The following is a 17,759-nucleotide window of genomic DNA, read 5'->3' on the forward strand; positions in this document are numbered from 1 at the left end:
TGAAAAATATTACCAAAAATTATATTAAATAATTAAAAAAAAACTATATTTATCGATGTTCTTTAATTATCAAATCAGCGTATAGTGTACAATTGTAATCTAAATAAAACATGCCATAAAACTAAAGAAAAATTTGATTTTTTTACAATAATATACGATATGAGTAAAGATATCACGAGTATTTTGTAACAATGTTACAATATGAATAACATTTGTGAATATTTAATTAGATAGTGCAAAAATAGTTAATATGACATAGTTTTGCAATATTTGCGTCCAATTACAAAAAAATTATATAATATGACTTAATATATTTTAAAGTATATATATATATAGGTCATTCATGTTTTCTGTAACAGCGGAAATTTCGATGAGATATTTATAATATGCAAAAATTACCAAATATAAATATGTTTTTAAATTACATGTTGTACAATATTTTGGTTTTCAAAAATTTTTAAATTCAAAATTAAAGGGAAATTTGAGGGGTAACTTTAGAAACTCAATGAGCAACCTATGTTTGAAATTATATAGTTCGATTAGTTTATTTTTTTTTTTACAAATATTGACGTTTGAATCAATAATTTTGGTTAAAAAATGAATGATCTACAGCCACTTAAATATTTAAAATACTTTATTTTTCGAACTATCAGCTACGCGTATAAATGGAGTGGGATATAGCCATGTAGGTATGTTAGTTATCAGAACAAACACAAGCACATACTGTACATCGCAGGTCGACATTTAGGTATGGGTGATACTAATCAATAATTTCATAATAATGTTTTCATAGTGCCTATGTGTATTTAGCATTTACTTATAGCTATTTAGCCTAGTGTACTGCATTTTGTATACATTCGTAATAACGTTCAATAACTATTAAATACATTTGGAATTGACATTCATGTTTATCTGTGAGTCAGCTAGATAAAGGTCAGTACTTGCAGTTATCCACTTATCGTAAAATTAATAAAATAACAGAAATACGCCGTTAGACGAGCAACGTAGATTTAGATTGTAGGTAATATTTACATTTTATTTCAAGTTTGGTTTTATAAGCAAATTAAAAAGTATAATAAGTAATAACTATAGTCATCTTCAGTTATCAAACAAATTATTTTTAATTATTAAATAGCGTAAAATTAAATGTTATTTATGAAGGAAAAATGCTTAAAGCAGAAAAGAACCAACATTTTATTTAAAAAAAAAAAAAAAATTAATTATATTTTTATAATGTTAAGTTATCTTAAATAATAACATTTTATATTACTTTCCATCATGTATGTTTTTATAATTAGAAGGTAGTGGAAGATGTAATGGTTTACCTAGGAAATATAAAGAATAATATGAAATGTACCTATTGGAGTTTAAATACTTTTAAGTGCACCATCTATTTGAGAAACAACATTTTCATGTTTAAGTTAAAATTATTTTAAGAACTGATTGTTATTGAGAAAAAATATAGTTACTAAAAATACTTAAAACTGAATTATTTATCAGTAAAAATTACTATTGGATATTTCATTAACACTTAGAATGAATGATGCAACTACATACTAAAATATGTTAAAGAATGGTTGTTCAATTCATAAAGATTATAACATGATTAAATGTAATATAAAACTCAAGTGTTAAATAATGGTATAAAAACATGAGTAATTGTTGTTAAAACGAAACAAACAACTCCTTAACATACCAAGTCTATAATTGCACCCATCAAACTAAACATAAATTAATTTATTGACTGCCAAACCATTTAATAGGTACTAGGTAGGAAGTATAAATATGATAAGATAAGTAATAACCAAAATAACAATTTTATGATAATAAATTATTATGTAGGTTTTCTGTTCGATTGACAGTCATAGCATAATATCTGCGTATAAACATTTCTCCCGACTGCCACTTAAGAGCATTGTATCCAAGTACGTACAAAACACTCAAATTAAATAAATATTTAAATGGTTGTAGATCATTCATTTCTTAACCAAAATTATTAAATCAAACGTCAACATTTGTAAAAAAATTAACTAATCGAACTATATAATTTAAAACATAAGTTGTTATTTGAGTTTCTAAAAGTTCCCCTTAATTTTGAATTTAAAAATTTTGGAAACCAAAATATTGTACAACATATAATTTATATTTGGTAATTTTTGCCTAGTATAAGTATTTCATCGAAATTTCTGCTGTTACAGAAATTATGAATGACTCTGTATGTATAAATATATTGTATTTTTTAAATATTACCTACCATTTTTAGAAAAAAATTCATAATGACACAAACCCTCTTCCCACAGTAATAACCTAAAAAATATAATATATACGGAAAATGTTCAATATCATAACTATATACTATATAAGTATTATGATTAAAAATTAGCATAATATTGCAACTTTGCATATTTTTGTTTAAAAAAAAATATGTAGAACTTCAAATTGTTTTTAACTTAAAGGGTCTTGGCTGTATACATATTTTTACCGGAAAAAGACTACAAAAATAGGGTAAAAAATATCTATGTTCTTACATGCCAGCGGTTTCCAGCGAGTTTATTTTATTCTTATTACTTTTCCTTCGCTGAAGACACTAAATAAAATACAAAGTATGTATGTAGCCGGTGCGGGCGCTCGACGTAGATATTATGCTTGCTTTGTGTGTTGCATAATATGTTTTATCGCACATAATATATTATTGTCGATGCATATTATAAGGATGAACAGAATGAGACGCTAAACCGCACACAATTGCACGGCTTTAGCGATGCACAAGAGATTCGTTTTGCCAAGGGAAACCCTCGTTTGTGTCGTGTCTGTGACGGCCTAGATGAAGGATTGTCACGCAAACGATGGACGTGACAAGCAACGGCTAGGGGTGGTTTTAGCACAGGGGTGGCTGTAGGACAAGGGTTGTTGTATGTGTGGGAAGGTCGGATACATAGGTATAAACGGCACAGCAAATCACGGAACAGGCAGACGAACTGTATGGTTAATGGAGTTCTTCAATTGATTCTGTTCGTGGACACTGTCGGATTGCAAATAATTGATCTCGCCGCTTATTGTTTATGCACAAGCCGTCCGCCTTGCATAATTTACACACTGTTTGTTCTCACACTAAATACAGTACCTCTGCAAAAACACATAGCGCGCTGTCACCGTGACAATACATTTGAACAGTATTTATAATTTTTGTTTTAATAATAACACTTACGCCGAAAGTTTTTATTAATAAAACAACCGGAACGACATAGTATAATAGTATATGTTATCCTATTGTATGATATTATAAAGCATAAAGATTCTGGGAATACAAATATTTTTCTGTTAAACAGAGCGTTCCGGCGGGGTTTACTCATTACAATTTCTCCTAAATAATAACAAATCTAAGGAAAACACTTTTTTTTATACCTAAGCATTTTTTATAACTAAGCATAATAAAAACCGGAATCGTATAAACTGGTGGTGTAACATAAATGCAAATCATCCGAAAATCGGAATTTAAAGCAAAACCCGTGTTTTTATTCCGATATTCAAAATTTCGAACACTGTCAAGAATAATTATTATTTTATAAATAAAATGATAAACAAAGTAAGATTTTTTTATGAAATATTATGTATATATTGTTTGAAATAATTTATTTAAAACCTGTTTAATTCGCTAAACAAGATTTAAAAGGTAATTCCTTGTTTATGGGCTGGTGAAATATTCGCTTATAAAAAAAAATAATTTAACTGTATTCCACGTTATAACAGCCGTTCATAACGAAAAATAAGATTTATTTTAGCTTACATTTTTACAGGCTGAATAAGATTATATTTATACGTACTAATACTGCGTTTATTGTTGTAGTTTTTTAGACAACCATATCCGTTTAATTTTTCGATTCTTGGCTTTTGTTCGAGGAAGTGTGTGTTGTCTTTCGCTGTGTGTACTTTCTTATATTATTTCCGTGAATTTATAAGCAAAATAACTTTTGTAATTAAGAAAATGCGCGCAATGGCAAAGAGTAAACAGCGTCGAAAACGAAATTCATTAGAACGCGTGGAAAACGTGACATCCAAGACGTTCCATATAATGTTTAGCTAAGAATATTAATAAATGTGCAAAATGATGTTGTGTACTGGAGTACACTAATAGTTGGCGCATCTTAAATAACGGCAACTGTTCAACAATCTTCAAATGCAAATAATTAGAGAGTTGTTCGTCAAACGACTTTGAGGTGTATTAAGTATAATTAGATATCAAACAATTCACTAATATAAATTGCTTTGATTAGAATAAATGAATACATAATCCCTTTTGTAGTTGTCGTGTTCGTTCCGTCAAGGAATGAAATCTGAATTTAATTTGCATTTTCCTTCAGTCGATTTGTTGATGAGAATACAAGAATCGCAGATAAGTCGAATTGAAATAAAACGCAACGCAATTCCTTCAAGACTGGTTTATTATATTATATTTTTCGTTTTTGTCGATTTATATAATATCGTACCTTAAAGGATGCCTCCGAAATCGTTTCACAGAACCCAGACAATATTATTGGAAATGATATGTCGAATTCGAAATTGGATAGGAATGAAATAGAAAAATGTATATGTGTAAAGAAGATTTCGATGGATCACATTTGTGAACAGATAACCAAAATAACCATTTTTTTTTTTTAGATACCATCTCAAACGTACACTGCTGTTTCCGTTTTGTATTTACATATGTGTAACTGTAACATCCTAACTTTAAAATATAATAAAAAACAACCTCTTACAGTTATTTTGTTAAATAAAATAATATACGTATATATTAGGCTAGCAAGCTGTGTTGTTAAAGAACTAAGTACTAATAAATAAAACATTTTTTTAATGAATATACATTATTTTTTTCAATAAAACTTATTTTTTGAACAAAACCCAACACATTTTTTAAAACTCATCGTTGTTGCTATAGAAAATCACGTAATTTACATTGTTAATGGGTTTGGCTGGCGAGCAGCGAATTATAACGATTGTTTGGCCATGTAACGATTGTTAGAACTTTACAAAAAAAAAAAACTATATAAAATAAAAACATTTTCCTTTAATAAATTATAATATTTTGCAAAAATCAAACTTGTCATCGACCATGAAACAAACACTGATCGCGTAACAGTTTCTACGTCATCGGCATGCAACATTTTTTTTAAATTAATATTAAATAGTATTTCCACAGAACTAAAAATGTTGTAGAATGTAGTCCGATAATATCGCAGCGAGACAAAACAACTTGCATAACGAGTCATTAACACTGAAAGTTTTTTACCCGATGCTTTCGACAATCTGTTTGCGATATTTAATTTTCTGCAAATCAATCGACTGGAAGAAAAATATAATAATAGGTTTGCACGAATTGCGTTGCAAATTAATGTCTTTAAGCTATAACACTGGTAGCCTAAAATGGTATAGACTAAATTAGTGAAACTAATAAGGACTTTTTTAGAAGCGTATAATAATTATAAACATATTATCATTATACAAAATGTCGATGATATTGTGTTATAATGAAATAACGTACACCGCAATATATTTTAACTGATAAATTGAGAATGTATCGTCATTAGTTAAACAATAATTATTACAGTCACTGTATATGCTACGTATACAATATATGTATTTTTTATTTATAAAAAATGAAAAACTGTTGGATATAAAATATGTTTATTTGACGGGATTGATTTATGCGTAACAATTCATAGATGACATATACAATATTTATTATCGCGTTCAGTGCAATAAAACGTTTAAGCTTTAACATCATATTGTTTAATGTCATCGAACAACGTTCGATGCACCGTCTGCCATGTATCTTGGCAAGTCGTTCGTTAATATCGTACAATACCTATTAGTGGTACAAACAGGACTTGACATAGGAGTCCAAATATGAAAAATTCTTTTACAGCGCAATATAAATACAACATTTCGTAACGCAATATTCAAACACTAAAATTATACTAAAAAAAAAAAAAAAAAACAGCGTTAAAGATTCATATGTACACAATAGTACTATTTCGACTCGCTCGATAACGATTACTATTACGACAATATTACACCTACTCGTAGACCTTAAATGCAATCCGGTAAACACCATCGTCATAATATGACCGTTTTGTTTGTTTTTCAGCCTTTGAAAGCCGTTCGGTCATCGTAGCCAACCCGAGGGCTCGCGTTGTTTTAATGTCCGGAAAATTGTAACATGTTGACAACGCCGACGTCACAGGGCAGATTATTGGTCGGACTGGGTGTCGTCTATGTGTTGGCACAATACATGTATGTCACTTACAACAACGAGCCACGACGTTTCGACAACCTGATGCCAATCACGTCTACACAAGAATACGTTCCAGCCACTAACGCCGCGCCAATCGTACACTTGAACGTCTCCGAGATCACGTCCAAGGTCAGTAACGCCAAACCACCTTCCAATCGTACCCAAATGGCGCCGGTTAGGCCCTAGCGGTGTGGCTCGAAATACAGGACTAAAGCGTTTTAAAAAAGGGTCAGAGTGAACGGGAATATTGCTTTACCCCTCAAGCTTTTACTAAGGGTTTTATTATGGGCCTCGAACGCACGCGAATGTCAAAACTTGCCCAGATGATTCCAGAGGTCAGCTGCAATCGAAAATGTGATAAACGATATTTATCCGAATAGCCTAGAAAACCTATAAAAGAACTTTTTATATTTTACGGTTTTCTTTAAATTTCGATCAATCGTATTTAACCATACCATTGATAACTTTAAAAATATTATTTTTACAATTCATTTGATTTCATCAATCGAAAGAAGATGAAAATTTTAAATGTCCATAAAGTCGGCATTCGATGGCAACATTTCTAGCGATCATATAGAAACCACTAAAAATTTGCTATACAACGGTTATAAACTAGTATCAAAAATAGTCAAACACTAACTGTAAAGTATTAGCCCTCTTTATGATAGTTATGTACAAAATCACTAATATAATACAAAATACAGACAATTTGTTTGAAAAGAAAGGTTATCCTTCTTGTAAATGTCATTTTCGTAAGCTTAGTTCAAATACGGTATTCATTTGACACAAAACATCCCCCTTCTGAAATGTTATCTAGAACTGCCCATCACACAGAACGTTACCTAAGTATATCCTCTCTCCAATTTGGGCACCTCATAAGAAAATACTCTCTATAAACGGCTTCTATAGAAGCAACGCAAGAACTTCCAAATCGAAATACCTAAACAAGAGAGCTAGTCAATCCGATAAGATTAGTTTTACTGGAGTCTTATTTGAACAGCTTAAGAAGAAATCCTGTAGGAACCCCAGTGCTATCGAGGTACTTTGTATAATCGTATCTTATTGGATATGGTTTTCGAGTTGACAGAGTGTCAATTATTTGCGACTTAGTGTCAACTAGTTAATTACACCCACCACTGCGTGCGTTACGTTATCCAGCCACAACATCCAAAGATTTCTCAGGTCGTCTACCGTCTTGGAATTGCAATTATTATCGCCTGGTGGGTTTTCCAGCTCCCTTTTTGTCGTTTGTCAAAGGCTGTTGATGTTGTTCGACGAAAATGTATTATTACCGCATTATTATTCTTATAGTAACCCGGTTTTCTTTAGTCTCACCGATCGTGTTCATCTTTCTTTGCCGGCAATTAATTTACTTACTCGTGTGAACAACTGATAGGAGAACTCACCTATTGGATCACTCAGTCGATCCAGGGCATGATTTGTTTGAACTATCAGAATAATGCGCAATAGCATTATTATAACGGCAATACGTTTGGTTGTTGAGTTGTTACACCACCCGGATCAGACCAGAAAAAAAGGGCAAGGAAATAAAAGTGTTATTTAAGACACCTTCGCAGGGCGTAATTAAGGAGGGGGTGGATGAGGGGGATAGATCCCCCAGAGTCTATATTTAACTTTTTTTTTGTTCAATAAAAAAATGCTTAAAAAAAAAATCTATCAGCAGAAAAAATAAATAAATTATGATATTCACTTGGTTAAAAAATACGAAATTGCTAATGTTTCGGACCAAAATGATATATTCCATAAAAATATATATTTTTCGAGAGTAATTCAATTTAAAAACCAATGAGCTGAACAGTCTTAGTAATTTCAATGTTTTTATTGTTCGTGTGTACATCAAAATATCATTTTTGCCCTCCACTTCGCTCTGTGATAAGCTCCAGGCACACGTATTTTTATTTTTATCAGTGTTTTATTTTTGTTGCAGTTTGTTTATTTTTTTACCATTAAAAAAAAATGTACTTTGTTATTATAACGATTTTGTTCGTGATTAGATGGAGAATAAGAATTTTTTTTATCTAAAAAAAAAGCATTAGCAATTTCGTAATTTTTATCAAGTGAATATCAACATTTATTTATTTTTTTATGCTGATAATTTTCATATAATCAATTTTTTTTTTGAACATTTTTTTTATTGAACAAAAAAAATAAACTTTTGATATAAAATTGACACGAACCAAATCTAGGAATGGGTTTAAAAATCTAAAAAAAATATCAAAAATTATCTTTTCATCCAAATAATATATTATCAAGAGAAGAACATAAAATAATAAAAACATTTTTTTTAAACCACCCTAATGTACATTATATTATATTACAAACAAAATAAATTAAATGTTTTAATAATTATTATTTATTTAGGAACTTAAATGAAATTTTAATGTATTCAATATTTACATTTTGAAGAATTTATTATAATATTCTATAGGTACTAAATTTTGTAGAATTTTAAAGCAAAATTTAATAATTTTGTGTGCTTAGATATTAGTTTTAGGATTTTTGATAAAATAGTAATCCCAGCTATCACTCACCACTTTACTTGAAAATTTAGTATTTTGTATTTCATATGTAAAAAAATGTCTATCCCCCCTAAGACAAAATCTTAATTACGCCACTGCACCTTCTTAGAATATACCAAGTGGTAGTAAAATATAATGTAGGTTTATAATAACCAACACTTTGGAATGCTTAGAGAAAGAAGATAATAAGTGTGATATTTTGTTGAGTGAGGTAGACGATCGACAGCGTAACGGTTGATTACCTGTGCGGCTCTTATAACGTGTGTACGATCCCCGAAAGCATTATAGTTGATCTTTAAATGTTGGTAAAAACACACAGCATACGTTAAAGATGATAGGATAGAACGATGGGTAGCAAGAAAATAGAAGAAATACTTATCACCCCTGAAGTGTCGTTGTATATATTATGTACCTACCATTTCGCATCGCATCGTCAGGCAAAAAATTAGAATTTTAAATATTTACCTTTACAACAGCGTTCTGTGTGCACTTCAGTCCTCGGTGAAACCGGGTACTCTTGCATGTTTTATTATGTAAACGCCATAGCTGATGTTCAACATTTGTGTACCTAGTCTTTTTACTATTTAATGGCATGTTACTTACACGGACATTGCTGCCTTTGTTGGTATGTACATTTTGATGCCCATCTTAAAAGCGAAATGATAATAATATGTGTTTATAAGCTTTTCGGAAAAAAACTGAAGTACTAACGTTCAATATGTCAAGTAGTTGCGCTTAAGCAATATTTCAATCACACGCGAACGAGTCGTGCTAAAACGTACGAAAAGCAAAATATGATCTTTAGTGTGTGTGTGTGTGTGTGACCCTATGGGGGATGAGCTTATCTCACAAGCGCACACACGTGCCAACTATCCATTGTGTATTCTTACATGATTTTGCTGCTAAGTAGATCCATTGTCATACCTAACGCACTGTTCAATCAGTCCACGTGATTAAGATTCTGAATAAGCAAACTTTAGTTATTCGTCACGTTTTCTTTGGATGGACTATTTTGTGGTTTGAGAATTTTTAGCGCATGTTCAAATGAATACCAGTAATTTTAGCACTAAAAAAAAAAAAAAACCCAACGTCTTAGCAAGCAAAGTTATTTTTTTTATTCAATTTTCGTCGAGTTTTTGATTAAATCATATTCTCTATTAAGTCATCCCGTGTGGATAGTGTTTTTTTTTTTTTACTCTTCTCTTACTTATCTGATGCGTTCAATTCGGTGTGCATTCAGCATTCGACTATAGCACGTGCGCCTGTCTGAATTATTTATGCTCATTGTAAAACAGCCAATTTGAATGTCCGTGCCGATAAATAAAGAACAACACACATACATCACATACCGTTTGTTTGAATAGGCAGTCGATTCGTTTGTGTGTGAACGCAAGTGCGTGGTCCGTTTGACGGATTCAAAAGCATCAGTTTCAACAGACACCGTTTATATTATATATATATATATATATATATCATATATACCATTTGATGTATGCATTCATGTGTTACATTTCACATGTTATTATGCTCGAACCCCAAAGGCTTTAGGCACGTCTTTATTATACAAATAAATATATAAAATAAGTGTACCTGGTTCTTTGCATTTTTTTTTATCATAGTAACGTGACGCTGTCGCACTTAGCAACGGGTTAGAACATCTATGAAATATTTATTTATTGGGGAAATATTATATTGTGAAATTATGTACGATAATTCACAAACCCTCAAAAGTGTCAAAATTTAGTAAGACCGCTAAGTTTTAATTTTACTAGAGAATGAATTAAGAAACCCCGTTCAATTTAAACATTTTTGCTGGTCTTCTTATGATGGTAATATGGCATAAAACTTAATACTTTTTTAAAATTCTATACAATTTCTATACAAAAAACGAATCCGTTAAAATCATCTATAGTTTTATTTATCACTAAAATTTAAATATGTTTGCAATTAAATTGTTTATTGTAGAGCGCAACAACTAGAAACAATATTTTAACGTACATAACGTTTTAACGTACAACTCAGTATATATATATTTTTTTAAATACATTAAGTATTCTTAGAATAGAATTATTATTATTATCCACAGAATTATTTGTATTAAGGTTAAAACAAACGAACACTAGATTAAATATAAAATTGGTCGAATGCTAAGCAAGTGGTTCGAAAATACAATTGCATTTCTTAAATTAACATACAACGCTTGAAAGGCGAAAACTAATTTAAAAATATTTTAATTTTAAAGTTTGAATCATATCATAATGACGACAAGTTATTATTTTATGCAAAGTGAATTTGAGAAACAAGATTATGTAGCTAATATTACTTTTGTTTTACTCATCAGATTTTCATTTTCATACAACCTACCCAATGTTTGCACTTCATAAACGCTACTGTATAATAACGTTTGCGACATTATTTTAAAGAAGCGTATTTGCTTATTCTTATAAAAATAATGAAGATCCGTAGTTGTCAGTTGATTTTGTTTTTTGTTTTACTTTTATCATAAAAGTAATTACCTTCAGGCTACATGTATAACAATAAAGCCATAAAACTTTTTATAGGAAGCTGTTCCTCGCTAGTATGGGTTTTGTAATTTGATAATTATAATATCTTGATTAAACTATGTACAAACAAAATGTATACATTGTTTTAAAGTTATTTTTAAAATTATAATAGTAGATAGAGACAATTTTTGTCATATTCGATTTATTTGTCAGCTGTCTATACATCATACTTATTTAAATAGGCCCGTGCTGTTTATCTAATATACTTAACGTAAGTGCATTATATAAACTGTATAATACAATCTGGGTTTTGACGATTTCAAAATATCTATATAGCACACGAATAGCAAAAGTTAAACGATTTAAGACCATATAAGATATTGTCCTTTTATGTAATTATCTTTACTAGAAAATGGAACACACTGTTATATAACACGAGAAAAGATAGCAGAAGCTGATATGTCCCTTTTTCCAACTTTCGGGAAAGTACAATTAAAGTTCTCCAGTATTATATCTATTCTCATGTATTAGCTCTTATCCGAGCAAAAATAGCAATAATACCTAATTAAAAAGCACCCAGCCATACAATATTTTGCTACTTTGTCTAATATCTACATACATGTAATGCATATCTGTATGATATGCAGACTTTCTGTCGTCCCGCCACAAAAATATAAATGTTGCTATATTTTCCGTCAAAATTTCAATCGAAAATAAGTAATGTTTTGTAGTCTTAGTCTTACGCTCTTTTCGGGCGTATATTAAATATAATTTCTAAAATACTCGAGATGTTGTTTACGCGGCTGTCTCGAGACAAATGCCAGTTTTATCTTTAAAGGTCATCACGTATTTTATTTTCCAGGTTACTGTTGTTGGAACTGAAGGTGATAGAACGAACAACAAAGCCCCCGCGTTGTGTCCGGAAGTTCCGCCCGGACTAAGTAAGTATACAATTAAAACCGTTGCCGTTAAGTTACGCGACGGGACATTATGTAATATAATAATAATAATAATAATACAGGCATAAAATGGATTTGTGTTTTAAGGACGCGTTTAGAGACGACCGCTTATAAATGTGTGTGGGTGGTATTGTGTACAATAACTGTCTTGTAAAGTGTTGCAGTTTGAAGTAGTGGTTTCGAGAAAGCGGATTTTATCTATATTATATATAATAATGGATAAAATCCTCAGACAGTATGTGTCTTGCACGGAAGTTCTTAGTCTCCGTCTCTCTCTCGCTTTCTGGTTAAACTTTGTAGTTTATATCATACATAAGCGACATTCCAATCTGTTTTTAAACGGATGAGTGAAAACCAACTATTGGAACGTTTGCAGTACAATTACAATAACGGAGTAATTTCAAGCATCTGCACTAGGTATATAAAATAATTTTATATTTTATATATAATATATTATATATATATATATATATATATATATATATATATATAGTGGTACTGTTACCTATTCACAAACAAATACAGCTTGGAGAGTAGGTCAGTCGCAAACAATTAAAAACTAAATAACATTCCGGAATAGTTGATAAAAATTAAAAAATCATATTTTATACAGTTAAAAGTAGAGGTCCCTATTACACGTGTATTCGATTACACGTGAAACCCGTGTAATTGACATACACGTGTAATTATAAATACACGTGTATTCAAAAAAAATTATTTTTGTTATTAATTTTAGTTTTACGTTTAGTATCATGTCTATTTAATTATACGAACTCAAACACAAGTATAATTGTGTAAATACGTTAACTCAAACTACAATTGTTGACAAAATAATTTTTTTTAAATACACGTGTATTTATAACTACACGGGGTTCGTGTACACGTGTATTTAAATTACACGTTTAAAATCACAGGCAGTAGTTAAAAGCTGATTTCGCATATTATGGTGTGCATTCGGTATTCGTTTTTAACCGTTGGTGAAATCAAGGTGGACTGTTTCGCTACTCTAGTCCAAAAATGATTACCATGCTTTTCGTTTTAAATAACTTTAACCATTTTGATTTTCCAAATGATTAGTTTTTCATAATGTAGTCGACTGTCCACGTCGTTTGCCTAATTGAACTCGAACAAAATGTAACGGTAACTACAAATCTGAATTGAATCATTTCAAAGCAAATGTTTTTGTAAATTACATGCATAGATATAAATATTTCAACACTTTAATGTTATATTTTATTAGTTAATGTATTTTGTAAGCCAAAATGTCGTTCGGTAAATATAACGGATGATTTCGAAAGTACCGAAATGGTCGACTGTTTCGAGAACCCTCAAAAAGTAAATTTCACGGCTATTCATCATCATTTTCCACGTCCCTTGGCAAGATTTCCAAACCAATATATACACATTAGCCACACACAACCGCTATGTTCCAAGTAAAGTTTTTTCGACCGCATTCAATCAATATATTGTGTGGTTATGGTCGATTCACAACATTATTTTTATTTTATTATTAATATTACTACCTGGCTAATAAAATTCACTATTAGAGGGTGGCATTTATTAAAATTAAAAAAAACATTTTAAACGCTAATAGCTGTATCACAGTACGTAGAAAATTATAAGTTATGAAGGTACTTTTACGCGATTTTTTAAAACACAATCTCTAAAAATATTATAAAAAAACCATTCACTATAAAAGGTAATACGAAAAATTGAACAATATTATTTCAACTCCTATTGAAATAATTCAAATTAACTATACAATGCCGTAATAAAACTACTGTCAAAACTAAGTAATCAAACACTATTCATTTGAATTTGAATAGTTATTTTAAATAAAGAAAATAAGTAAAATCGGATATTTATGCAAGTTAATACAATTTTCATTTTTTTTTTTTGCATTCAGACTCCTAAAAACAAACCCGTACAGTTCAAAATGTATCCAGATTTACACTTAAACTAGGTCAGTCAATAAAGACAAATAAAAAGCAAAATCGAATTTGTTTTTCTTTGAAATTAAGTTAAGCCATAAGTACTACTTTATCATATTTTAAGTTCTCGTAGATTGAACTGGAGTTTTTTTTATTGTAAAATCTCTAGAAAGTTCAATAAACATATTTTTATAAAAAAAATATTGCGAACGTATAAAGTAGATTCAAATCTTTCATCAGTTTGCAATATAATTTCCGAAAAGATTGTATGGCGTCTTCTTGAGTAATTTACAATCATACACATATATATATTTTATGTATATATATAAATTGACAATTGTATGTGTACCGATAGAAGTAAAAATAGAAATGAATATTAAAGAGCCACGAGTCGAATCCCATTACTGTACACTATTATGTGCCGCACTCGTATGCATACATGAATACACAATACATTGTAATGAATGGTTATTGTCAATGATAGTATATGAATACACAGGATAATGATACAGCGATGCCAAAACCCAAAATGTGACAGCCGTCTGGTACACGACTGGGACACACGTCAGTATAGAACAGCAGCACGTCCCCGCCTGTTGTTTTGACGTATCCATTTGGGAATACACGACGCAATATAATAATAATTTCTTGCAGGGTACTACACACGTCGACACATCTATATTTCAGCTAAATGCGACAAACTCGCGGAATGTACGCTAACGGTGTACAGCTTCGGTATTATGAGCCGTAATTAGATTTTGACAAATACTAATCCGTTGTGCGCGTACCAGCATTTCAACTTATTCGTTGATCAAATGCAGCCCCTAAAGGCGAAAACAATGTTTGGCTAATGTACTTTTTTCCCCCAGACACTACAAGTTACACAGTGCACTACTATACTCTGTAGTCGGGTTGAAAATGGCAAAACCATAATATACAAGTCATAACTCATAGCTGGAAAACCGAAAGATTCGTACCGGGTCGACGGTTCTTATAGCGGTGACGATAACAAATCGTGTCCCGTCTAAATCTTTTACGACCCCTTTGTCTATGCGTTTTACGTGACACGGATTTTCGTGACGATTATACTTTATGAAACCCCGCTGCCAAATCATTAGCACATAATATAACTTGCTCGAAAACGAAATCTACTTACACTAGAAATTATATCAATAAAAAACCAAACCAATATTGGCCATGCTAAAATAATAATAAAAAACCTTTTTGGACCAATAACAGCAAAAATGTTCATATAGTTGTATAATTTTTTTTTTAGCTAGAGGACCTTTTTAACACATCAATTCAACCAACCACATAAACTGTGCAAATTGAGTTTCATTAAATTGTGAAAAAAATAACAAAAAACTACCCTTACAATGAAACCCAATAACCACCACATTGTAATCAGTTCGTATAGACAATCGTACAAATATATACTTATTGAATTGTACAATTACGCAGAAAGAATGCCAAGTTGTTATACATTCAATAAAAATAGGCTTGCCAAGTCGGGGTCGCCATGTAGACTTCCATGATTTTGTTGAGAATCGTTTAAAAAAAATTGTCTTTTATTATTAAGCAATTATTAATTTAAAAAAAGTATAAAAATGTAGGCGGAAGAAATGTGTTTTTATGATATACAGCTCAGGAGCGTATTTATGGGGATGGCTAAGGGCTTCCACCCCCCCCCCACCACCACCACAAAAAAAAATATCTAAATACGTCCCTGATACAGCTTTAAAGCTCTGTATAGTGAATGAACTATATCAGAAAAAGTTCTGAAACTCTTCATTACACTTTTACATGCCAAGGCGACTCTAATAAGACCTTGAATAACAAATCCGTTCATAGATTTCAGAAATCTACGAGGCTAAAGAAAAATGTAGCTAAAATTGACATTTTTTTGTAATTGTATAGAACTTAAAGAATTTATTTTTAGCTTTGGTGCGGAGCTGAGAAGGTATTGGTTTCACAATGATGTGTTTTTTTTTTGTGTCTAGACCCACGACATCTTGTAAGCCACTGAACCGATTTCTTCGTGTAACAGCTCTATAGATAAAAAATTATACTTCAAAGGTACTTTAATGAGCTAAAAATTAAAAAAAGTAGTCACCCCTTCCCCATCAAAATCGAGAAAAACACCAAAAAAAATTTACAAATTTTTCAACTTAAAATTACGATGCTCTATAACTTTTTTAAAAATAGTCGGAAAAGTTCCAAATTTATATGAATTGTTCTACAAACATAGTACTATCGATAAATATTAACAAACCAAAAAAATAACATAAACTTTCTTCCCTTTCTTCTAGAAGGGATAGAATTTTTTTCTTTATTTCACTTTTTCAAGCAAAGTTTTAAAAATTTAGATCTGAAAGTTAGACCGAAGGTAGATCTAAAATGGAACTATAACATATACAATTTTTTTAATAATCTGTAGTCAAACTTTTTTTTTATTAAGGAAAAACACCAAACATAGGGTAAATGTACACTTTGGTCGTAGTCTGTTTCTAGGTTGCTATGTGTGAGTGAATCAACAGTCAACGGGTAATGAAAATATTTTCATTATATTGTTAATTACGATATATGGGTAACTATGACAGTACATTTTTATAGACAGACGATCAACCCTTATCGAATCCACCCTACACAAGACTAATATTAAATTTTAAGTACATTATTGCTGTCCCCACGATATCTTCTAAACCGCTATAACTGTTTTGAACATACTATCCACAAATTCGCATCGAAGTGTTTATTTAAAAGTGATTTTATCACTTTCAGTTATAATAAAATCCGTAAACCTGTGACCTGACCCCACTGTACTGTTTTTATTTCATTCCTTCTTAACCAATCGCACTCAAGCCGTAAAATATGAAAATTATATTTCAGATCAAATTAATACTTTATCCGGCGTTCCTCAGGGTGATCACTTATCACCCTTACTATTCTCAATATTCATAAATAACATTAATAAAATTTTAAAACATTCAAATTGTCTTTTACTTGCGGATGACACAAAAATCTACAAGAATATTAAATGTACTAATGATGCATTACAACTGCAATATGACTTAAACAGCCTTTATCAATGGTGTGTTGAAAATGATATGTCTTTGAATATTGATAAATGTGCTATAATCTCGTTTTCTTTAAAAAAAAAATACATTACTTTTTGATTACAGATTAAATAATTCCAATTTAACACGTAATAATGTAATTAAAGACCTAGGTGTTTTTTTCGACACAAAACTTTCATTCAAATTTCATGTTCATTATATAAGAAACAAATCCTATAAGAAACTTAGCTTAGTAAAACGTATGTGTAAGGATTTTTACGATGAATCAGCCCTAAAAATCCTGTACTTTACGCTAGTTCGTTTTAACTTTGACTATGCCTCTTTAATTTGGCGCACTAATAATATTATCCAAAACCATAGTCTATCTACTGTCCAGAATAATTTCTTAAGATACCTATCATATAAATATCATTATAAAAGATCTCCTCATACTGGGTATGATACTGCTTGTAATCT

The 17,759-nt window shown here is 30.5% G+C and overlaps 1 protein-coding gene across 5 annotated transcripts in view; it reads left to right on the plus strand.

The window, feature by feature from the left end:
- LOC126834736 (beta-1,4-N-acetylgalactosaminyltransferase bre-4-like) overlaps positions 1-17,759 on the plus strand; it is a 64,069-nt gene that overhangs the window by 21,707 nt on the left and 24,603 nt on the right. For 3 of the 5 annotated variants that reach the window (XM_050566888.1, XM_050566905.1, XM_050566896.1), the window contains exons 2-3: positions 6,146-6,421; positions 12,199-12,277. In XM_050566888.1, the coding sequence (XP_050422845.1) occupies positions 6,218-6,421; positions 12,199-12,277 (283 nt within the window). In that variant the 5' untranslated portion in view covers positions 6,146-6,217. Of the gene's footprint in view, positions 1-797; positions 934-1,888; positions 1,926-6,145; positions 6,422-12,198; positions 12,278-17,759 lie in introns of those variants that run through there. The other 2 variants (XM_050566878.1, XM_050566913.1) reach the window with 2 other exon arrangements.

This window comes from Adelges cooleyi, unplaced genomic scaffold (assembly GCF_023614345.1).
Source record: "Adelges cooleyi isolate 19-005CV unplaced genomic scaffold, UGA_ACOO_1.1 ACOO_flye_CR_arks_rails_tigmint_CR_PRNA_1, whole genome shotgun sequence".
Taxonomy (NCBI): domain Eukaryota; kingdom Metazoa; phylum Arthropoda; class Insecta; order Hemiptera; family Adelgidae; genus Adelges; species Adelges cooleyi.